The sequence below is a fragment of the Taudactylus pleione genome, unplaced genomic scaffold (genome assembly GCF_031769625.1).
Source record: "Taudactylus pleione unplaced genomic scaffold, aTauple2 ptg002818l, whole genome shotgun sequence".
Taxonomy (NCBI): Eukaryota; Metazoa; Chordata; class Amphibia; order Anura; family Myobatrachidae; genus Taudactylus; species Taudactylus pleione.
In genome coordinates, this window is record NW_028287192.1 from 21,874 (window position 1) to 46,469 (window position 24,596).

Here is a 24,596-nt window from a genome sequence, read left to right on the forward strand (position 1 = left end):
GAGGCACCTTCACACGCAGCGGAGGCACCTTCACACGCAGCGGAGGCAACTTCACACACGCAGCCGAGGCACCTTCACACACGCAGCCGAGGCACCTTCACACGCAGCCGAGGCACCCTCACACTAATACGCTGATTAATTCTGGGTCCAGGGCGGCAGTGGCAACTTGTTTCATCCACTTCTGTGGGACTATACAAGCTGAACATGTTGTTGCCGCCCTCCAGGACTGAGCGCTATGTTCATCTATTATCACAAGACACGATACAGTATTACGTAGAGATTTGTTCCAGCAAAGGATACTGCAGCCTGTAAGGATAATATTGTTGCAATACTGTATATTACTTCAGCTTGGCATAATGCTTTGGGCTTACAAGGAGACTTTTATCCATATTGTCGTGTGTGTGTGTGTGGTTCATTTTATTTCTGATTGTGAATAATAATACTTTTATAATATATGTGCGGTCCATATTAGCGCATTCTCATTATAACGTCTTATTTGTGTGGGATTTGCGAGTGATCCCTTTATCAGAATCGCTGCAGGTGAACAAATGAATGAATCCATTAGAATGATTGGCTGACTAGCCTGTATGTACAATGCATGGTTCATTGTATATATGTAAGAGATAACATATTGCTATGTGCTGATCTGTGACTATAACGTGCTCATACTGTAGCTGAGACTTGGCAGGAATGGACTTTGGGGCTGATTCAGAGCCGCTCGTAAGCGGCCGTTCGCTTGTTCGGAGCGATGTTTTCATATGTGCGCATGCGTATGGATCATAATACGCATGCGCGAACCAGTCAGTGCGGCCGAAAATCGTTTGTTCGCTAAATAGCGAATGCCTGCTATTTTGAGTGACAGGAGGAGGCGTATGTGGGTGGTAACAGGGGAAGGTGCTTGAAAATGGGGAGTGGAGATCCGAACGCAGGCGTGCTTAAAGGTCAAAACGGGCGTTTTATGGGTGTGCATAATTAAAACAGCAGCGTCATTGACCACGTCACTGGGTTATTTTATAGCCAGAACTGCTCGCAAGATTGCGGTAGGAAAAACCAACCACAAGCACTGCGAGCAGTTCATACGCTGTTCGATGTACTCGATTAATCAAATAAATAGCGGACATGACGTAGGATGCGAGCGGCCAGGGGGAGTTTTTATCAAAATAGCGGCCGCTGGTTTTGTTCGCTCGTTCAGACATGGAGTCGTCAACAGACTGCAAAGAGCGAACGGTTCATTTCAATAGCCACCCCCTTTTCCTGAACGAACATCCGCAAATTGTGAACGGCTCTGAATCAGGCCCTTTGTGTCTGATTCATTACGGTTTGCAATTGCGATCGTAGCTGCGATTACGCACGCAGGTCCATTGCGAAAATATGCTAATGACTGCAATCGCAAAGCTATTATACAGACGCCCACAGCCAGCATGGGAAAGGCCATTACAGCTATCTCACATCCGTAATACATTGCAATACTGCGTATACATTGGGAACATGGAGTAACATCGGAGCCGCACGCACAATTACAGCAGCCCTGACCTTTCTCAGACATTGGTAACCTCGTCACACACAGTAAGTACACAAGCTGCGTAATGCGTCGCACTGACTAATTTATACACGCCCCTGTAATGGCGCTCAAACGGACAGGCACGCCTGCATTTCTCCGATCACTCCCACGTCACCACCGCCAAACGTTTACTTCCTGTCACTCACTCTGCGATATCTCTGCGTAGTCTCTGCGATCACAGTACAATCGCAGTTGGGCCTTCACGGACGCGCACTGCGATGCATGTGCAGTATGCAACAATTGACCGCCTGCATGCGTATTCGCAATAGCGATCCGTAATGAATTAGCCCCTTTCTCCGGATATAAGGAACTAAGGGCCTGTGTTGTACGCTATTCCCATGTTTACGGGGTTAACCGCGCATGTGTCTAAGTCGCAATGCACATTTGTCCATGCGTCAAGGCATATTTCCGTAGTCGCTCGCAGCAACTCTTTATTTAGAGTGTGATTGCCAGATGGGAGCATTTGCGGGAGGTAATGGGGACTGGCGGCAAAGAACGCAGACGTGCTGCGACCGGATAGGAGGCGTGTCTCACTCTGTGACTGCGAGCGTGCAAGCACGTAATATAACTCCAGCGTCTCCATTCCCAAAGCCATTCAGCGCGAACATAGTCACTCAGGACTGCAACAGTCTAATGGTCTGCGACCGATCCTGCGACATTTTACGCAGATTCTTACTGTACATCTGAGAGGCGCAGGGGGCGTGTCAGTACATCTCCCGGCGGCTGCGCCATTTGCATGTTGTCACATTGCAGCTGCGTACATACACATACATGCACAGCGGCAGCATTAGTGTACATCTCCGATCAGGACCCTAATAACTGATTCCTGTAGTTCTGTGTTATTGTCACTAATGATATTCTCTATGTACTTTTCAGGGCTTTCGTGGTGACAAAGGCTCTAAGGGGGAAATGGTAAGAAAATAGGGTCCTGGAGAGAAGAACTAAATGAAGGGATATATGTGATAGGGTGCGGACGGCAGGCACCAGCAAATCCCGTGTGAGACTGCCTGACGTTATAAAGTAGCAGTCATTCAAAAGGCAAAATCAACCTGGTTTAGCCATATACATGACTCTGCTACGTTACACCATTGGGCTGTCTCACACGGGACTCGCTGGTGCCTGCGGTCCGAACCCTGGGCCTCATTCAGAGCCGGATGCTCTTTCGGAGCGCTCGCTCTGAATCAGTGCCCTCCCTCTCTTTTTTTTTTTAGAGCGGCCTTCTGGCCACAGATATAGCGAGGGGCCAAAAAGATGGTCACGATGGTCAAGACCATCGCGACCATCGGGCTTGCGACGAGACCCTTGTGGTAGGGTCTCGTTGCCGCAAGCCCTGGAGTGCTTTTGGCTCTATCAGAGCCAAAAGCACTCCCACTGACATCACTAGTGATGTCAGTGGGGCCGGCCCCAGACGGTAGGCGTTCCCATGGGAACGCCTCCGTCTGGGCAGCCACGCCCCCTGTCACTCAACATCGACAGCACGCCCCCTTTGTAGCGAGACCCATAGCGACGGCTTGCCCGTCGCTATGCGGGTCTCCGCATGGGCACGACGGAGCCGGCTCCCTCATGCGCATTTGGCCAAAATCGACCCGCTTGCGAGCGCTCGCGAGCGGGTCTGAATCAGGCCCCCTATTACATATACCTCTACATGTACATTGGAGCATTTTTATTCATTTAAGTGGAAGTTGAGATATTCAGGATCACGTGTGTTATTCTTATATAGTAACAGTTCTATTAAGTGAAAAGGTTCATAAACACATTCAGATGTGCAGTAATAGCTCATGTGCCAGCTCCATACCCGCCCAGAGGGGCCCCGAACTTCATTACTGAGCGCATGTGCCAGCTCCATACACGCCCAGAGGGGCCCCGAACGTCCCTATTAAGCGCATGTGCCAGCTCCATACCCGCCCAGAGGGGCCCCGAACTTCCCTACTGAGTGCATGTGCCAGCTCTATACCCACCCAGAGGGGCCCTGATCTTCCCTACTGAGTGCATGTGCCAGCTCTATACCCACCCAGAGGGGCCCCGAACGTCCCTACTGAGCGCATGTGCCAGCTCCATATCCGCCCAGAGGGGCCCCGAACTTCTCTACTGAGCACATGTGCCAGCTCCATACCCGCCCAGAGGGGCTCCGAACGTTCTTACTGAGCGCATGTACCAGCTCCATACCCGCCCAGAGGGGCCCAGAACTCCTACTGAGCGCATGTGCCAGCTCCGTACCCACCCAGAGGGGCCCCGAACATCCCTACTGAGCGCATGTGCCAGCTCTATACCCACCCAGAGGGGCCCAGATCTTCCTTACTGAGCGCATGTGCCAGCTCTATATCCACCCAGAGGGGCCCCGAACGTCCCTACTGAGCGCATGTACCAGCTCCATACCCACCCAGAGGGGCCCCGAACGCCCCTACTGAGCGCATGTGCCAGCTCCATACCCGCCCAGAGGGGCCCCGAACGTCCCTACTGAGCACATGTACCAGCTCCATACCCCGAACGTCCCTACTGAGCGCATGTGCAGCCGCCTACACAAAGACACACGGACGCACACAACTAGCGATGGCCATCGGAAGAGTAACATGAAATGGTTCAATTTCAACCGCCATTGTTACCGTACATGCCTAACAAATGTAATGTACATCAGATAGTGATCTGTGGCCATACCACATAGTGGGCCGGACGCAGTGGCGCAATGTTTTCTGTATGCACAGGCGGCTTTGTCGCACTGCACGTGTCCCAATGGTATAGTACAGATTTGGACGCACGGTCTCTGAAATAAATGTGGCGTTCCTGTGCAGCGACTGAGAGGTAATTGGGGAGGAGCTAATCAGGCGCACACAGCGGTAGCGTCTTATGGGAGTGTAACAGGTGTCGCTGAAAATGATTGTGTACAGACCTGCTCACATAGGAGGCACCTACGATAGGGCTAAAGACGCACCATGCGGTATTTCAGCGTCTCTTTGCACATTGAGACACACGGATGACGCCAGGGAGTCTCAGGTGTGATTGCGGCAAACAACACAAGGGCGGCCGTGACCGAGTCTGACTCAGAATTTGACGCCAGTATGTTTGAGGGAATCAATAATTCTCAATTTCAATTGGGGAATGTATCCAAATAACATGTCTGCAGTGTGACGCTTCATGCCGCAGCTCTGACCGGTGTCTGCAGTGTGACGCTTCATGCCGCAGCTCTGACCCGTGTCTGCAGTGTGACGCTTCATGCCACAGCTCTGACCGGTGTCTGCAGTGTGACGCCTCATGCCGCAGCTCTGACCGGTGTCTGCAGTGTGACGCTTCATGCCGCAGCTCTGACCCGTGTCTGCAGTGTGACGCTTCATGCCGCAGCTCTGACCCGTGTCTGCAGTGTGACGCCTCATGCCGCAGCTCTGACCGGTGTCTGCAGTGTGACGCTTCATGCCGCAACTCTGACCCGTGCCTGCAGTGTGACGCTTCATGCCGCAGCTCTGACCGGTGTCTGCAGTGTGACGCTTCATGCCACAGCTCTGACCCGTGTCTGCAGTGTGACGCCTCATGCCGCAGCTCTGACCGGTGTCTGCAGTGTGACGCTTCATGCCACAGCTCTGACCGGTGTTTGCAGTGTGACGCCTCATGCCGCAGCTCTGACCGGTGTCTGCAGTGTGACCCTTCATGCCGCAGCTCTGACCGGTGTCTGCAGTGTGACGCTTCATGCCGCAGCTCTGACCCGTGTCTGCAGTGTGACGCTTCATGCCGCAGCTCTGACCGGTGTCTGCAGTGTGACGCCTCATGCCGCAGCTCTGACCGGTGTCTGCAGTGTGACGCTTCATGCCGCAGCTCTGACCCGTGTCTGCAGTGTGACGCTTCATGCCACAGCTCTGACCCGTGTCTGCAGTGTGACGCCTCATGCCGCAGCTCTGACCGGTGTCTGCAGTGTGACGCTTCATGCCACAGCTCTGACACGTGTCTGCAGTGTGACGCTTCATGCCGCAGCTCTGAACCGTGTCTGCAGTGTGACGCTTCATGCCGCAGCTCTGACACGTGTCTGCAGTGTGACGCTTCATGCCGCAGCTCTGACCCGTGTCTGCAGTGTGACGCTTCATGCCGCAGCTCTGACCCGTGTCTGCAGTGTGACGCTTCATGCCGCAGCTCTGACCCGTGTCTGCAGTGTGACGCTTCATGCCGCAGCTCTGACCGGTGTCTGCAGTGTGACGCTTCATGCCGCAGCTCTGACCGGTGTCTGCAGTGTGACGCTTCATGCAGCAGCTCTGACCGGTGTCTGCAGTGTGACGCTTCATGCCGCAGCTCTGACCCGTGTCTGCAGTGTGACGCTTCATGCCGCAGCTCTGACCGGTGTCTGCAGTGTGACGCCTCATGCCGCAGCTCTGACCGGTGTCTGCAGTGTGACGCTTCATGCCGCAGCTCTGACCCGTGTCTGCAGTGTGACGCTTCATGCCACAGCTCTGACCCGTGTCTGCAGTGTGACGCTTCATGCCACAGCTCTGACCCGTGTCTGCAGTGTGACGCCTCATGCCGCAGCTCTGACCGGTGTCTGCAGTGTGACGCTTCATGCCACAGCTCTGACCGGTGTTTGCAGTGTGACGCCTCATGCCGCAGCTCTGACCGGTGTCTGCAGTGTGACCCTTCATGCCGCAGCTCTGACCGGTGTCTGCAGTGTGACGCTTCATGCCGCAGCTCTGACCGGTGTCTGCAGAGTGACGCTTCATGCCGCAGCTCTGACCGGTGTCTGCAGTGTGACGCCTCATGCCGCAGCTCTGACCGGTGTCTGCAGTGTGACGCTTCATGCCGCAGCTCTGACCCGTGTCTGCAGTGTGACGCTTCATGCCGCAGCTCTGACCGGTGTCTGCAGTGTGACGCCTCATGCCGCAGCTCTGACCGGTGTCTGCAGTGTGACGCTTCATGCCGCAGCTCTGACCCGTGTCTGCAGTGTGACGCTTCATGCCGCAGCTCTGACCGGTGTCTGCAGTGTGACGCTTCATGCCGCAGCTCTGACCCGTCTCTGCAGTGTGACGCCTCATGCCGCAGCTCTGACCGGTGTCTGCAGTGTGACCCTTCATGCCGCAGCTCTGACCGGTGTCTGCAGTGTGACGCTTCATGCCGCTGCTCTGACCGGTGTCTGCAGTGTGACGCTTCATGCCGCAGCTCTGACCCGTGTCTGCAGTGTGACGCTTCATGCCGCAGCTCTGACCGGTGTCTGCAGTGTGACGCTTCATGCCGCAGCTCTGACCGGTGTCTGCAGTGTGACGCTTCATGCCGCAGCTCTGACCGGTGTCTGCAGTGTGACGCTTCATGCCGCAGCTCTGACACGTGTCTGCAGTGTGACGCTTCATGCCGCAGCTCTGAACCGTGTCTGCAGTGTGACGCTTCATGCCGCAGCTCTGACCCGTGTCTGCAGTGTGACGCTTCATGCCGCAGCTCTGACCCGTGTCTGCAGTGTGACGCTTCATGCCGCAGCTCTGACCCGTGTCTGCAGTGTGACGCTTCATGCCGCAGCTCTGACCCGTGTCTGCAGTGTGACGCTTCATGCCGCTGCTCTGACCCGTGTCTGCAGTGTGACGCTTCATGGCGCAGCTCTGACCCGTGTCTGCAGTGTGACGCTTCATGCCGCTGCTCTGACCCGTGTCTGCAGTGTGACGCTTCATTTCTTACAGAACTTGGTTACCCTCTGATCTTAGGAAGGACGCTATGAAGTGCCCATATCGTATATTAGAGTATCCAGGGAGAGGACACGTCAGCCCAGTATTCATGTATAAATCAATTAAGAAATAGAAAATAATATATAATTTAATTTTTTTTTTTTTCCCCGTAGGGACCTCAAGGACCAAGAGGAAACTCTGGCCCACCAGTAAGCATGAGTGGCACACGGGCACATCATTGTACATAGAGGGGCAGGATGCAGGAATGGCACACGGGCACATCATTGTACATAGAGGGGCAGGATGCAGGAATGGCACACGGGCACATCATTGTACATAGAGAGGCAGGATGCAGGAATGGCACACGGGCACATCATTGTTCATAGAGGGGCAGGATGCAGGAATGGCACACGGGCACATCATTGTACATAGAGGGGCAGGATGCATGAATGGCACACGGGCACATCATTGTACATAAGGGGCAGGATGCAGGAATGGCACACGGGCACATCATTGTACATAGAGGGGCAGGATGCAGGAATGGCACACGGGCACATCATGGTACATAGAGGGGCAGGATGCAGGAATGGCACAGGGGCACATCATTGTACATAGATGGGCAGGATGCAGGAATGGCACACGGGCACATCATTGTACATAGAGGGGCAGGATGCAGGAATGGCACACGGGCACATCATTGTACATAGAGGGGCAAGATGGGCACATCATTGTACATAGAGGGGCAGGATGCAGGAATGGCACACGGGCACATCATTGTACATAGAGGGGCAGGATGCAGGAATGGCACAGGGGCACATCATTGTACATAGAGGGGCAGGATGCAGGAATCGCACACGGGCACATCATTGTACATAGAGGGGCAGGATGCAGGAATGGCACACGGGCACATCATTGTACATAGAGGGGCAGGATGCAGGAATGGCACACGGGCACATCATTGTACATAGAGGGGCAGGATGCAGGAATGGCACACGGGCACATCATTGTACATAGAGGGGCAGGATGCAGGAATGGCACACGGGCACATCATTGTACATAGAGGGGCAGGATGCAGGATTGGCACAGGGGCACATCATTGTACATAGATGGGCAAGATGCAGGAATGGCACATGGGCACATCATTGTACATAGAGGGGCAGGATGCAGGAATGGCACACGGGCACATCATTGTACATAGAGGGGCAGGATGCAGGAATGGCACACAGGCACATCATTGTACATAGAGGGGCAGGATGCAGGAATGGCACACGGGCACATCATTGTACATAGAGGGGCAGGATGCAGGAATAGCACACGGGCGCATCATTGTACATAGAGGGGCTGGATGCAGGAATGGCACACGGGCAAATCATTGTACATAGAGGGGCAGGATGCAGGAATGGCACACGGGCACATCATTGTACATAGAGGGGCAGGATGCAGGAATGGCACACGGGCACATCATTGTACATAGAGGGGCAGGATGCAGGATTGGCACAGGGGCACATCATTGTACATAGATGGGCAAGATGCAGGAATGGCACATGGGCACATCATTGTACATAGAGGGGCAGGATGCAGGAATGGCACACGGGCACATCATTGTACATAGAGGGGCAGGATGCAGGAATGGCACACGGGCACATCATTGTACATAGAGGGGCAGGATGCAGGAATGGCACACGGGCACATCATTGTACATAGAGGGGCAGGATGCAGGAATAGCACACGGGCGCATCATTGTACATAGAGTGGCTGGATGCAGGAATGGCACACGGGCACATCATTGTACATAGAGGGGCAGTATGCAGGAAAGGCACACGGGCACATCATTGTACATAGAGGGGCAGGATGCAGGAATGGCACACGGGCACATCATTGTTCATAGAATGGCAGGATGCAGGAATGGCACACGGGCACATCATTGTACATAGAGGGGCAGGATGCATGAATGGCACACGGGCACATCATTGTACATAAGGGTCAGGATGCAGGAATGGCACACGGGCAAATCATTGTACATAGAGGGGCAGGATGCAGGAATGGCACACGGGCACATCATTGTACATAGAGGGGCAGGATGCAGGAATGGAACAGGGGCACATCATTGTACATAGATGGGCAGGATGCAGGAATGGCACATCATTGTACATAGAGGGGCAGGATGCAGGAATGGCACACGGGCACATCATTGTACATAGAGGGGCAGGATGCAGGAATGGCACACGGGCACATCATTGTACATAGAGGGGCAGGATGCAGGAATAGCACACGGGCACATCATTGTACATAGAGGGGCAGGATGCAGGAATGGCACACGGGCACATCATTGTTCATAGAGGGGCAGGATGCAGGAATGGCACACGGGCACATCATTGTGCATAGAGGGGCAGGATGCATGAATGGCACACGGGCACATCATTGTACATAAGGGGCAGTATGCAGGAATAGCACATCATTGTACATAGAGGGGCAGGATGCAGGAATGGCACACGGGCACATCATTGTACATAGAGGGGCAGGATGCAGGAATGGCACACAGGCACATCATTGTACATAGAGGGGCAGAATGCAGGAATGGCACAGGGGCACATCATTGTACATAGAGGGGCAGGATGCAGGAATAGCACATGGGCACATCATTGTACATAGAGGGGCAGGATGCAGGAATGGCACACGGGCACATCATTGTACATAGAGGGGCAGGATGCAGGAATGGCACACGGGCACATCATTGTACATAGAGGGGCAGGATGCAGGAATGGCACACGGGCACATCATTGTACATAGAGGGGCAGGATGCATGAATGGCACACGGGCACATCATTGTACATAGAGTGGCAGGATGCAGGAATGGCACACGGGCACATCATGTACATAGGGGGCAGGATGCAGGAATGGTACACGGGCACATCATTGTACATAGAGGGGCAGGATGCAGGAATGGCACACGGGCACATCATGTACATAGAAGGGCAAGATGCAGGAATGGCACACGGGCACATCATTGTACATAGAGGGGCAGGATGCAGGAATGGCACATCGGCACATCATTGTACATAGAGGGGCAGGATGCAGGAATGGCACACGGGCACATCATTGTACATAGAGGGGCAGGATGCAGGAATGGCACACGGGCACATCATTGTACATAGAGGGGCAGGATGCAGGAATGGCACACGGGCACATCATTGTACATAGAGGGGCAGGATGCAGGAATGGCACACGGGGACGGGCACATCATTGTACATAGAGGGGCAGGATACAGGAATCGCACACGGGCACGGGCACATCATTGTACATAGAGGGGCAGGATGCTGGAATGGTACACGAGCACATCATTGTACATAGAGGGGCAGGATGCAGGAATGGCACACGGGCACGGGCACATCATTGTACATAGAGGGGCAGGATACAGGAATGGCGCACGGGCACATCATTGTACATAGAGGGGCAGGATGCAGGAATGGCACACGGGCACATCATTGTACATAGAGGGGCAGGATGCAGGAATGGCACAGGGGCACATCATTGTACATAGAGGGGCAGGATGCAGGAATGGCACACGGGCACATCATTGTACATATAGGGGCAGGATGCAGGAATGGCACACGGGCACATCATTGTACATAGAGGGGCAGGGGCACATCATTGTACATAGAGGGGCAGGATGCAGGAATGGCACACGGGCACATCATTGTACATATAGGGGCAGGATGCAGGAATGGCACACGGGCACTTTTGATCAACACTTTGCAAGTTTTTATATGACAGAAATATTAAAATCTTTAAATATTTCTTTACAGGGTCCACCTGGCGCACCCGGCAGAACGGTAAGTGTAAAGGTCGCCTATAAATGACAGTCTCTCCTAGTGAAGCTCATTAGCACAGTCATTGTTTATTTGTAATGTTAGGACAGTTTATGCTGATATAAGACAAAAAGGTGCACATGAAAAACAACAGCATTCTGTTATATCAGTGACCATGCCTGTATGTTTATGTATGTAATCACCTCTTTGCAGAGCATTCTGTTATATCGGTGACCATGCCTGTATGTGTATGTATGTATTCACCACTTTGCAGAGCATTCTGTTATATCGGTGACAGTACCTGTATGTGTATGTATGTATTCACCACTTTGCAGAGTTTTCTGTTATATCGGTGACAGTACCTGTATGTGTATGTATGTATTCACCGCTTAGCAGAGCATTCTGTTATATCGGTGACCATGCCTGTATGTGTATGTATGTAATCACCACTTTGCAGAGTTTTCTGTTATATCGGTGACAGTACCTGTATGTGTATGTATGTATTCACCGCTTAGCAGAGCATTCTGTTATATCGGTGACCATGCCTGTATGTGTATGTATGTATTCACCACTTTGCAGAGCATTCCGTTATATCGGTGACCATGCCTGTATGTGTATATATGTAATCACCACTTTGCAGAGCATTCTGTTATATCGGTGACAGTACCTGTATGTGTATGTATGTATTCACCACTTTGCAGAGCATTCTGTTATATCGGTGACAGTACCTGTATGCGTATGTATGTATTCACCACTTTGCAGAGCATTCCGTTATATCGTTGACCATGCCTGTATGTGTATGTATGTATTCACCACTTTGCAGAGCATTCTGTTATATCGGTGACAGTACCTGTATGTGTATGTATGTATTCTCCACTTTGCAGAGCATTCTGTTATATCGGTGACAGTACCTGTATGTGTATGTATGTATTCACCACTTTGCAGAGCATTCTGTTATATCGGTGACCATGCCTGTATGTGTATGTAGTCACCACTTTGCAGAGCATTCTGTTATATCGGTGACAGTACCTGTATGTGTATGTATGTATTCTCCACTTTGCAGAGCATTCTGTTATATCGGTGACAGTACCTGTATGTGTATGTATGTAGTCACCACTTTGCAGAGCATTCTGTTATATCGGTGACCATGCCTGTATGTGTATGTATGTATTCACCACTTTGCAGAGCATTCTGTTATATCGGTTACCATGCCTGTATGTGTATGTATGTAGTCACCACTTTGCAGAGCATTCTGTTATATCGGTGACCATGCCTGTATGTGCATGTATATAATCACCACTTTGCAGAGCATTCCGTTATATCGTTGACCATGCCTGTATGTGTATGTATGTATTCACCACTTTGCAGAGCATTCTGTTATATTGGTGACAGTACCTGTATGTATGTATTCACCACTTTGCAGAGCATTCTGTTATATCGGTGACCATGCCTGTATGTGTATGTATGTATTCTTCACTTTGCAGAGCATTCTGTTATATCGGTGACAGTACCTGTATGTGTATGTATGTAGTCACCACTTTGCAGAGCATTCTGTTATATCGGTGACCATGCCTGTATGTGTATGTAGTCACCACTTTGCAGAGCATTCCGTTATATCGGTGACCATGCCTGTATGTGTATGTATGTATTCACCACTTTGCAGAGCATTCTGTTATATTGGTGACAGTACCTGTATGTATGTATTCACCACTTTGCAGAGCATTCTGTTATATCGGTGACAGTACCTGTATGTGTATGTATGTATTCTCCACTTTGCAGAGCATTCTGTTATATCGGTGACAGTACCTGTATGTGTATGTATGTATTCACCACTTTGCAGAGCATTCTGTTATATCGGTGACCATGCCTGTATGTGTATGTATGTATTCACCACTTTGCAGAGCATTCTGTTATATCGGTGACAGTACCTGTATGTATGTATTCACCACTTTGCAGAGCATTCTGTTATATCGGTGACCATGCCTGTATGTGTATGTATGTAATCACCACTTTGCAGAGCATTCTGTTATATCGGTGACAGTACCTGTATGTGTTTGTATGTATTCTCCACTTTGCAGAGCATTCTGTTATATCGGTGACAGTACCTGTATGTGTATGTATGTAGTCACCACTTTGCAGAGCATTCTGTTATATCGGTGACCATGCCTGTATGTGTATGTATGTATTCACCACTTTGCAGAGCATTCTGTTATATCGGTTACCATGCCTGTATGTGTATGTATGTAGTCACCACTTTGCAGAGCATTCTGTTATATCGCTGACCATGCCTGTATGTGCATGTATATAATCACCACTTTGCAGAGCATTCTGTTATATCGGTGACCATGCCTGTATGTGTATGTATGTAATCACCATTTTGCAGAGCATTCTGTTATATCGGTGACAGTACCTGTATGTGTATGTATGTATTCACCACTTTGCAGAGCATTCTGTTATATCGGTGACAGTACCTGTATGTGTATGTATGTATTCACCACTTTGCAGAGCATTCTGTTATATCGGTGACAGTACCTGTATGTGTATGTATGTATTCACCACTTTGCAGAGCATTCTGTTATATCGGTGACAGTACCTGTATGTGTATGTATGTATTCTCCACTTTGCAGAGCATTCTGTTATATCGGTGACCGTGCCTGTATGTGTATGTATGTATTCACCACTTTGCAGAGCTTTCTGTTATATCGGTGACCATGCCTGTATGTGTATGTATGTATTCACCACTTTGCAGAGCATTCTGTTATATCGGTGACCATGCCTGTATGTGTATGTATGTATTCACCACTTTGCAGAGCATTCTGTTATATCGGTGACCATGCCTGTATGTGTATGTATGTATTCACCACTTTGCTGAGCATTCTGTTATATCAGTGACAGTACCTGTATGTGTATGTATGTAATCACCACTTTGCAGAGCATTCTGTTATATCGGTGACCATGCCTGTATGTGTATGTATGTAATCACCACTTTGCAGAGCATTCTGTTATATCGGTGACAGTACCTGTATGTGTATGTATGTAATCACCACTTTGCAGAGCATTCTGTTATATCGGTGACAGTACCTGTATGTGTATGTATGTAATCACCACTTTGCAGAGCATTCTGTTATATCGGTGACAGTACCTGTATGTGTATGTATGTAATCACCACTTTGCAGAGCATTCTGTTATATCGGTGACAGTACCTGTATGTGTATGTATGTAATCACCACTTTGCAGAGCATTCTGTTATATCGGTGACAGTACCTGTATGTGTATGTATGTATTCACCACTTTGCAGAGCATTCTGTTATATCGGTGACAGTACCTGTATGTGTATGTATGTATTCACCACTTTGCAGAGCATTCTGTTATATCGGTGACAGTACCTGTATGTGTATGTATGTATTCTTCACTTTGCAGAGCATTCTGTTATATCGGTGACAGTACCTGTATGTGTATGTATGTATTCACCACTTTGCAGAGCATTCTGTTATATCGGTGACAGTACCTGTATGTGTATGTATGTAATCACCACTTTGCAGAGCATTCTGTTATATCGGTGACAGTACCTGTATGTGTATGTATGTATTCACCACTTTGCAGAGCATTCTGTTATATCGGTGACAGTACCTGTATGTGTATGTATGTATTCACCACTTTGCAGAGCATTCTGTTATATCGGTGACAGTACCTGTATGTGTATGTATGTATTCACCACTATCCTATGGTCTTCGAAGAAATAGAGTTAACAAAGTTTTGTCTACCATAACTCTTAATATTCTCCATAAAGCAGTACAATGAAAAGTAATGCTAGTGCTATAGACATATAACTACTTAGCACATTATAATTAATGCGCCCGCTGCTGTGATATACAACGTAATATCTGCCTGTTTGTATCTTCTCTCGGTCTCTCCCCCACTCACATCATGAGGGAAAATACAGAATAGATTAGAAGTCACTATCTGAGAACTTCTGTGACAATGTAGACTAGGGGTAAGCACCGGCCACTTTTCGTGTTTTGGTTTTGGATCTGGATCTTTCTTCGTGTTTTGGATCTGGATTGGTTTTGCCAAAACCACCCTTCCGTGTTTTGGGTTCTGGGTTTTGTGTTTTGGATCTGTATTTTTTTTAAAAAAAGCATAAAAACAGCTAAAATCACAGAATGTGTTGATTTTTCTGCTCCTATGCTATTATTAACCTCAAAAACCTTAATTTCCACTAATTTCCAGTCTATTCTGAACACCTCACACCTCACACCTCACAATAGTGTTTTTATGTCCAAAAGGTTGCACCGAGGTAGCTGGATGACTATGCTAAGCGACACGAGTGGGCGGCACAAACACGTGGCCCATCTAGGAGTGACAGAAACACGTGGCCCATCTAGGAGTGACAGTGGCAGACAGGATGGCAGTTTGAAAAACTAGGCCCCAAACAGTACATAATGCAAAGAAAAAAAAGAGGTGCAAGATGGAATTGTCCTTGGGCCCTCCCACCCACCCTTATGTTGTATAAACAGGACATGCACACTTTAACAAACCAATCATTTCAGCGCCAGGGTCTGCCACACGACTGTGGCTGAAATGATTGGTTCGTTTTGGCCCCCACAAAACAAGCTGGCAATTAATCTGTCCCTGCACAAACTGGCTCTACGGAGATAAGATGTCGTCCTCATCCTCCTCATCCACCGATTCCTCACCCTCTTCAGTGTTGTGTACATCCTCATCCTCACAGAGTATTAATTCGTCCCCGCTGGAATCCACCACCACAGGTCCCTCTGTACGTTCTGGAGGCTGGTCTCCCTGGTAGAGTTGATAATTCATTTTTATGAACATCATCTTCTCCACATTTTGTGGAAGCAACCTCCTACGCCTTTCGCTGACAAGGTACCCGGCTGCACTAAACACTCTTTCGGAGTACACACTGGAGGGGGGCAACTCAGGTAAATTAGAGCCAGTTTGTACAGGGGCCTCCAAATTGCCTCTTTTTCCTGGCAGTACAGGTATGGAATGTCTGACATGCCTACTTGGATGCTGTCACCGATGTAATCCTCCACCATTCTGTCAATGGTGACAGTATCATATGCAGTGACAGTAGACATGTCAGAAATTGTTGCCAGGTCCTTCAGTCCGGACCAGATGTCCAAACTTGTTCCTGCCTGCCCTGCATCACCGCAAGCGGGTTGCTTAGGATACCTAAGTTTTTTCCTGGCAGCCCCAGTTGCGGGTGAAAATGAAAAAGGAGCTGTTGACGTGTGACGTTCCACTTCAGCTGACAGTGTTTTCACCAGCAGGTCTTTGCACCTCTGCAGGCTTGTGTCAGCCGGAAAGAGAGACACCACATAGGCTTTAAACCTAGGATCGAGCACGGTGGCCAAAATGTAGTGATCTGATTTCAACAGATTGACCCCCCTGGAATCCTGGCAAAGCGAATGAAGGGCTTCATCCACAAGTCCCACATGCCGAGCGCAATCGCTCCGTCTTAGCTCCTCCTTCACTTTCTCCAGCTGCTTCTGCAAAAGCCTGATGAGGGGAATGACCTGACTCAAGCTGGCAGTGTCTGAACTGACTTCACGTGTGGCAAGTTTGAAGGGCTGGAGAACCTTGCACAACACGGAAATCATTCTCCACTGCGCTTGAGTCAGGTGCATACCCCCTCCTTTGCCTATGTCATAGGTGGATGTATAGGCTTGAATGGCCTTTTGCTGCTCCTCCATCCTCTGAAGCATATAGAGGGTTGAGTTCCACCGTGTCACAACCTCTTGCTTCAGGTGATGGCGGGGCAGGTTCAAGAGTGTTTGCTGGTGCTCCAGTCTTCGGCATGCAGTCGCTGAATGGCGAAAGTGGCCAGAAATTTTTCGGGTCACCCAAAGCGTCTCCTGCATGCCCCTGTCGCTTTTCAGAATATTCTGCATCATCAAGTTTATTGTGTGACCAAAACATGGGACGTGCTGGAATTTGCCCAGATGTAATGCCCGCGCAATATTGGTGGCGTTGTCAGATATCACAAATCCCCAGGAGAGTCTAAGTGGGATAAACCACTGGGCGATGATTTCCCTCAGTTTCTCTAAGAGGTTGTCGGCGGTGTGCCTCTTACTGAAACCAGTGATACACAGTGTAGCCTGCCTTGGAACGAGCTGGCGTTTCTGAGATGCTGCTACTGGTGACGCTGCTGTTGTTGCTGCGTAAGGTGATACATCTACCCAGTGGGCTGTCACAGTCATATAGTCCTTAGTCTGCCCTGTTCCACTTGTCCACATGTCCGTGGTTAAGTGGACATTGGGTACAACGGCATTTTTCAGGATACTGAGGACACTTTTTCTGACGTTTCTGTACAGTCTCGGTATCGCCTGCCTAGTGAAGTGGAATCTAGATGGGATTTGGAACCGGGGACACACTACCTCCATCAATTGTCTAAATCCCACTGCACTAATGGCAGATACCGGACGCACGTCTAACACCAACATAGCAGTCAAGGCCTCAGTTATACGTTTTGCTTCAGGATGACTGCTGTCGTACTTCATCCTCCTCGCTAAGGACTGTTGGAGTATCAATTGTTTAGTAAAAGTAGTGGTGTTCCTACTTCCACTCTGGGATGATGAACGACTCCCAGCAGCGGCAGCAGTAGGTGTAGCAATGCAGGATTCTCCGGAGGAATCCCGGATATGAGAGTCAGTCATGCCAGTGACATGGCCTGCAGGACTACTTCCGATCCTGACTAAGGAGGAAATTGACGAGGAGGGAGTTGATGGTGTGGTTTGCAGGCGCTTGGATACAACAGGACAACAGGATTTAGGTGTCCCTGGACTGCTTACGGTCTTAGCCAAAGTTTCTGAACTTGACAGTAACTTTTTATGAATACGCTGCAGGTGCCGTATAAGGGAGGATGTTCCTAGGTGGTTAACGTCCCTACCCCTACTTATTTCACCTTTACATATGGTACATATGGCAAGACAGTTGCTGTCCGGATTTGGATAGAAATATTGCCAGACCAAAGAGGTGGAATGTTTGGTCTTCTGCCCAGGCATGACCGTGATGGGCTTTTTCATCCCACGGACAACAACTGTCTCCCCCAGAGCCTGATTTAAACAAACCACATCACCATCAGAATCCTCCTCGCCAACTTCCTCCTCAGCGCCAGCTACACCAGTATCCTCATCCTGTTGTACTTCAACAGTGACATCTTCAATTTGCATATCAGCAAGTGGACTGTGGGTGCTCCTTTCAGCACTTGCAGGGGGCGTGCAAATGGTGGAAAGAGCCACCTCTTCCCGTCCAGTGCTGGGAAGGTCAGGCATCGCAACCGCCACCACACTTGGGGCTTCATTCAGAGGCGGCCGTACGGTCTACGACCGCACGGCTGCCTCGATCTTTGTCCAGTGCGCATGCGCACGAGGGAGCCGGCTCCTTCGTGCGCATGCGTGAGACCCACTACGACCGACAGCGCCGGTCGTAGCGGGTCTCTTTCCAAAGGGGGCGAGCTGTCGATGTTGATTGACAGCTCGCCCCGTTTGGAAGGCGGGCCGGGGGGGTGGCAACCCAAACGGAGGCGTTCCCATGGGAACGCCTGCCATTTGGGGGAGGCCCCACTGACATCACTAGTGATGTCAGTGGAGAGCTTCCGGCTCTGACAGAGCCAGAAGCTCTCTGGGGCTTACGACAAGTGAGACCCTACCCTAGGGTCTCGTCGTAAGCCCCGATGGTCGCGATGGTCCATTCCGCCTAAGTGTACTGTATGCAAGGTACCATTGGCAGAGGGTGATGGGAACTCTGATGGATTATGTAAGGCATGCCTGCGGTTGGCACGGCCGACTTCTGTCACTACACCTGTGCAGGAGCTACCATGGGCTTGTTTTGCTACGGCACTTACTATCCTGCTGGTCCAGTTAACAACAACCACTGCGTGTCCCCAGATGGGGGTCTCACAGCAGTCTATGGTGTCGTCCCCTATGCAGGGGTTTCCTAAACAGTTAATAGTACCTCAGAGTTTCCCGTTGTCGCCCCCTCAGGTCATCCATGAACCTGTTTCTGAGGGTTCCTCGGTTCAGGATGGAGACCCTGCGTTCCATTATTTTAGCAATGTAACCTGGGGATTTCATGGTGTCGCTGGATATTCAGGATGCTTACCTGCATATCCCTATTGTCCCAGCATACCAGTGCTTCCTCAGATTTGCAGTGGTGAAGGACCACTTCCAGTTTCAGGCTCTGCCCTTCGGTCTGGCTAGAGCACCTCGGGTGTTCACCAAGGTTATGGCCATCATGGCAGCCCATCTGCGGTTGCAGGGAGTCCGCCTGTTACCTTGTCTGGTCGATCTCCTGTTACTGGCAGAGTCCTCAGAGAAACTTCAGCGCCATCTGCAACTAACAGTCTCTGTATTGCAGTCTCTTGGCTGGCTGATTAATTGGAAGAAGTCCTCCCTAGTACCATCACAGAGGATGCTCCATCTAGGAGCTCTGTTGGATTCCCAACATCAGAGGATCTTGGTGACAGGAGAAAAGATCTCTGCGTTACAGGCAAAGGTCCATCTTTGCCTGCAGAGTCGCCGGGTGTCTATTCACTTGGCAATGAGGTTACTGGGATCCATGGTATCCATATTCGACATGGTGGAGTTTGCCCAGTTTCACTCGAGACCTCTGCAGAAGCTGATCCTCTCCAGATGGAATGGGTCGCCCCAAAGGATAAAGACAGAGACTATGGTGCTTCCCCAGGAGGTGCGATTATCTCTGGCCTGGTGGCTACAGACGGCTCACCTGAACAAGGGGCGCGGTGCCCCTTTTGGATCGCAGACTGGGCCCTTCTGACGATGGATGCCAGTCTCCGGGGCTGGGGAGCGGTGATGGGTCCACGCTTCTTTCAGGGAAGGTGGACATCGGTAGCAGCTGCTCTTCCAATAAACATATTGGAACTGCGGGCAGTATTCAAGGCTCTCCAGCAAGCAAGACAGGTCCTGCAGGGAAAACCTGTGCAGGTACAGTCGGACAACGCCACCATGGTGGCATACATAAACCGCCAAGGAGGGACTCGCAGTCAGGCGGCTCTGACAGAGGTGTCCCGCATTCTAGTATGGGCGGAAAAGCATCTCACCGCAATATCTGCAGTGTTCATACCAGGAGTTCTCCACTGGGAAGTAGACTTTCTCAGCAGTCAAGACGTGCATCTAGGAGATTGGATCTTCACCAGGTGGTGTGTCAGCTACTGGTGAACAAGTGGGGCCTTCCAGAGATAGATCTCATGGCCTCACGACACAACAACAAACTGCCGATGTTCGGGTCAAGAACAAGATACGCAAAGGCTTGTCTAATGGACGCTCTGGCAGTCAAATGGACCTTCCAGTATGCGTACCTCTTCCCTCCGTTCTCCCTTCTTCCTCGAGTGATATGCAAATTCAAGCAAGAAGGCTGCATGCTACTGGTGATTGCTCCAGCGTGGCCCAGGCGGCACTGGTACACGGATCTTCAGAGTCTCTCAGTGGACACTCCGCTGTTGTTGCCTCAATGTCAGGACCTGCTGTCTCAGGGTCCTTGCCTTCATCCGGACCTGAGTCGGCTGTCTTTGACGGTGTGTCTATTGAGACTGCCCTCATGAGGTCCAGAGGTTTCTCCAGCTCGGTGGTCAACACCATGCTGAGAGCTCGGAAGCCTTCATCTGCCAACAACTATTATAGAGTGTGGCGGGCTTTCTTCCAGTGGTGTCACACTAGAGGTTATGCTCCTCAGGTGTTCAGATTATCCAGGGTTCTGGCCTTCCTACAGGCGGGTTTAGACCAAGGTCTTGGCCTAGCTTCCCTGAAGGTACAGGTGTCTGCACTTTCAGTGTGGTTTCATCGTCGGATTGCTATGCTTCCTGATGTCCGCACCTTTATTCAAAGGGTGCTTCTTATTCAGCCTCCCTTTGTTCCACCTGTGGCACCATAGGATCTGGCTGTGGTCTTGAAGACTCTTCAAGGACCGCCATTTGAACCACTGGGCTCAGTGGATTTGAAATGGCTAACCATTAAGACTGTATTCCTTCTAGCTATTGCTTCGGCCAGAAGGGTTTCAGAATTGGGAGCTCTCTCATGTAGACCACCATTTCTGATTTTTCATAGAAACAGTGCTGTGCTGCGCACTCGTCCTGGGTTTCTTCCAAAGGTGGTATCTAGTTTTCATATCAACGAAGAAATTATTGTACCATCGGTTACTTCACCGGACCTTTCGGTTGGTGAGGCCACCTTGGATGTGGTGCGGGCCTTGAAAAATCTACGAGGACCGCACTTCTGTCTATAGGAAGTCAGACTCTTTGTTTGCCCTTTTATGGCTTCCATAAAAGAGGTTGGCCTGCCACTAAACAAACATTGGCAGGATGGATTCGACTGGCTATCTCTGAAGCTTTTGCTCACGAGGGCCTTCCTGTTCCATCTTCTGTTAAGGCTCATTCCACTAGGTCTGTGGGTCCTTCGTATGGTTTTGATACCTACGCCTTTCAGGATGCTCCCTTCGGGCGACGGATTCTCCTCTCAGCACAGGAGCGCCCCTACCCTTGAAGGATACTGCTTTGGGACATCCCCAAGGTATCCTGTGGATACCCTATGGAACCTGAAGTAGAAAATAAGAGATATGGTAAGAACTTACCCTTGTTATCTCTATTTCTACACGGTCCATAGGGTTCCACAGAACTCCGGCCCTGTCACACCTGTACTGCAGATGGGCTGTGGTTCTGGTCACCGGTTTTTCCGTCTGCTTCTGGTGAGAATGTGATTCTTGTGTGTTCCAGACTTTCTTCTCTCTCTCTTTATCCTCCTCCGGCCTATGGCTTGTGACGAAACTGAGCGCCTGAGGCTCGGGGGCGGGGTATAGGAGAGGGACCCCAGTGCATCCTGGGAGGATGGAGAAGTTTTTAACTCTGTGGTGCCTGGATGTCTGCCGCCATCGCCTATAACCCCAAGGTATCCTGTGGAACCCTATGGACCTCGTAGAAATAGCGATCACAAGGGTAAGCTCTTACCATATCTCTTATTTTTCCCGTCGTTTGCGCATGCACAGTACAGGGAAAATGGCCGCAGCAGCAATTTTCCCGGTGCCCTATGCATTCACATATAGACTCTGGACACACTCTAGTACCCAGAGTCTATAACTCTGGCGCTGGCCATGCACAGCTCAGAGCGCTACCGGGCGGAGAGGAGGGGGCCCATGTCGGATACTGCACATGGGCCCCCTCCTCTCTAGAAACGCCCCTGCTTGGCATATTATATATACAACTCTGCAGGGCCCCACTACAGCTCTCTTCAGCTGTAAGTGTAGATGTAACCGCTATGTGTACAAATCTACGTTGGCTGTACTTCATGCATTCAACTCCAGAGTGTGCACAGTGCTGCGCCATCAGCCTCACGTTCAACTCTGCGTCAGCCTCACAATGTTTGAACAATAACTGCTACTCCTCTGCTTCCTTATCCCTAAAATACCCCCCCGGGTGGTCATAAGAAGCTCCTTCACCATCTATGCACCAGGCCTACTCCTATTATCAGAGCTGTCATCGCAACACACAAAGCACTTACAACAAAAGTACTAAAATGTTTGCTTCTTTGTCAAAAATGACGTTGTGGATTAAAAGTAATAATGTTCTTTGGGGTATTAGAAATCACATCTATGACTTGTACAATTGGCTGAAATGTGTCTGTCACTTAGGTAGATTAAGGGGCATATTCAATTGCCTGCATAATTTTGGGCATATAAACTTATGCGGGCCTGGCAACTATTTTTCCAATACTGCTGCTATGCGAAGACTCCGGATAGCCGTGGTATTCAATTAAACAAAAAATGTTTGCAATTACAATACAAGCCCTTTGATAAAACCGCATGCTGACGGAGAAACTAGTTAGGGATCATCTATTTTGATATTCTTGAGATTCTGACTCTCCTACCATGATGAGACTTTTATGCTGATGGCTGGATGCTTAACGGCTATTACTCACGGTGAGAGCGGCATTACATCCTCCCCCTGCTCGGCTCCTGACGTTTACTAAGGATAAGCACAAAGTGATTACTGCCTTTACTTATTTGAATATTTATAAGCCTGCTGAGGCTACGTCAAACAGATTGCCTGATACGGGAGTGATTAACAAACTATCGTTCCGGACCAGCATATTTCCAGGGAATACATTGGAATCCAAGGCTGGGTAATTATACCGGAGCAAATTTATATAGGAACATTGTGCCTCACATTAGAAATATTGTATCTCTATATCCACAAGTATAAACTGGAGACTGATACTTAATAACACCTATGTGGTGTAATGGAACTTTGGTCTCCAATATAAGAACTAGGAGACATACACCACATACCAGAAGGATCAATTTAATAGATAAAAGTGCAGAATTGTTTTTATTGTTTTATATTATATAAGTTATTTGGTATGCAATTGTATCTTTTACAATATGTATATTCGTAAATAAATTAGATTTATTGGAGTGCACCCTTAGGTGAATGTGTTTATATTCACTATAGCATTTATGTGTAATTTTAACTAAGGTAATTGGAACCTTGGATTGGGTGGCAGCTATATTGAGGACAAAAAGTTTAAATATTTTTTTTATATAGTAGACCTGGTTTTATTAATTGTCTTGCGCCCGGTATTTACTATATGTATTTGTAAGCTGCAATTTTTTTTTTTACCTGAAACCCACGTGAAATGTCAAAAATAAATGAGGAACAGTCTGTTCCAACCCCCCCAAAACAAACAAAAAAAAACAATAGGTAACAGTAACAATGGTTATTAACGTCCCAAAGAAAAATAAATTGTTGATTCAAAGCAAAAAAAAATTGTTTTATTAAAAACAAATAAAATGAAAGATGCAAAAAAAGTAGAAAAATAGGTTATTTGTTTAAAAAAATGCTTAAAAAATATAGGATTAGGAGCATATCCAATTGCAGGTGAGGTTTACCCCACAAAATCTTGGGCGGGCATCCTGACCAATTTTTCTATTTCTATTGGTATGCGCACTCCCGATACCCACATTATCCAATAGAAAAGAAATCTGTTTAAAAATTATTTTGACCAAAAATGGATAACAAAAAAATGGGTAACAGTAATGATGGTTATGTTGTCCAAAAGAAAAATATATTATTTTAATAAAATGTATTAAATGGCTGATCTGTGCTTTTTTTTGAAAGTGAAAAAAATTATAAAAAAGCAAACGTTTTATTACAAAATATTAAACAAAAAATGCAAAAAAGTAGAAATGTTGGGATAATTTCAAGCCACTAAAATAATAATAAAGCAATTATTTTTCATTTTAAATAAATGCTTTCATTGAATTTTAGGTGCAAAAATTTTACGAAAAATAATTTAACAACCTATAATGACATGTAACTGTTGGACCACTTAGGCTAAATTAAAACATCAGAAAGCACTCTCACTTACAACAAAAAGACTAAAATGTTTGCTTCTTTGTCAAAAATGGCTGGTCGTGGATTAAAAGTAATAATGTTCTTCCAATTGCCTAATATGTCATGGGAAGTGTCCAAGGGGTTTTAGCTTAAAATAGTTTTTTTAGACCTGCTCTGGAGCTGCGAGAAAATAGCCATGGTAATTCCTATATAAATTACCACAACTGATTTTCTATGCG

The 24,596-nt window shown here is 48.9% G+C and overlaps 1 protein-coding gene across 2 annotated transcripts in view; it reads left to right on the forward strand.

Annotated features, from left to right (window-relative positions):
• LOC148431119 (collagen alpha-1(XXIV) chain-like) overlaps window positions 1-24,596 on the forward strand; it is a 69,073-nt gene that overhangs the window by 21,223 nt on the left and 23,254 nt on the right. For both annotated transcript variants that reach the window (XM_088466322.1, XM_088466323.1), the window contains 3 exons: window positions 2,438-2,473; window positions 7,359-7,394; window positions 10,992-11,018. In XM_088466322.1, the coding sequence (XP_088322448.1) occupies window positions 2,438-2,473; window positions 7,359-7,394; window positions 10,992-11,018 (99 nt within the window). The remainder of the gene's footprint in view (window positions 1-2,437; window positions 2,474-7,358; window positions 7,395-10,991; window positions 11,019-24,596) is intronic.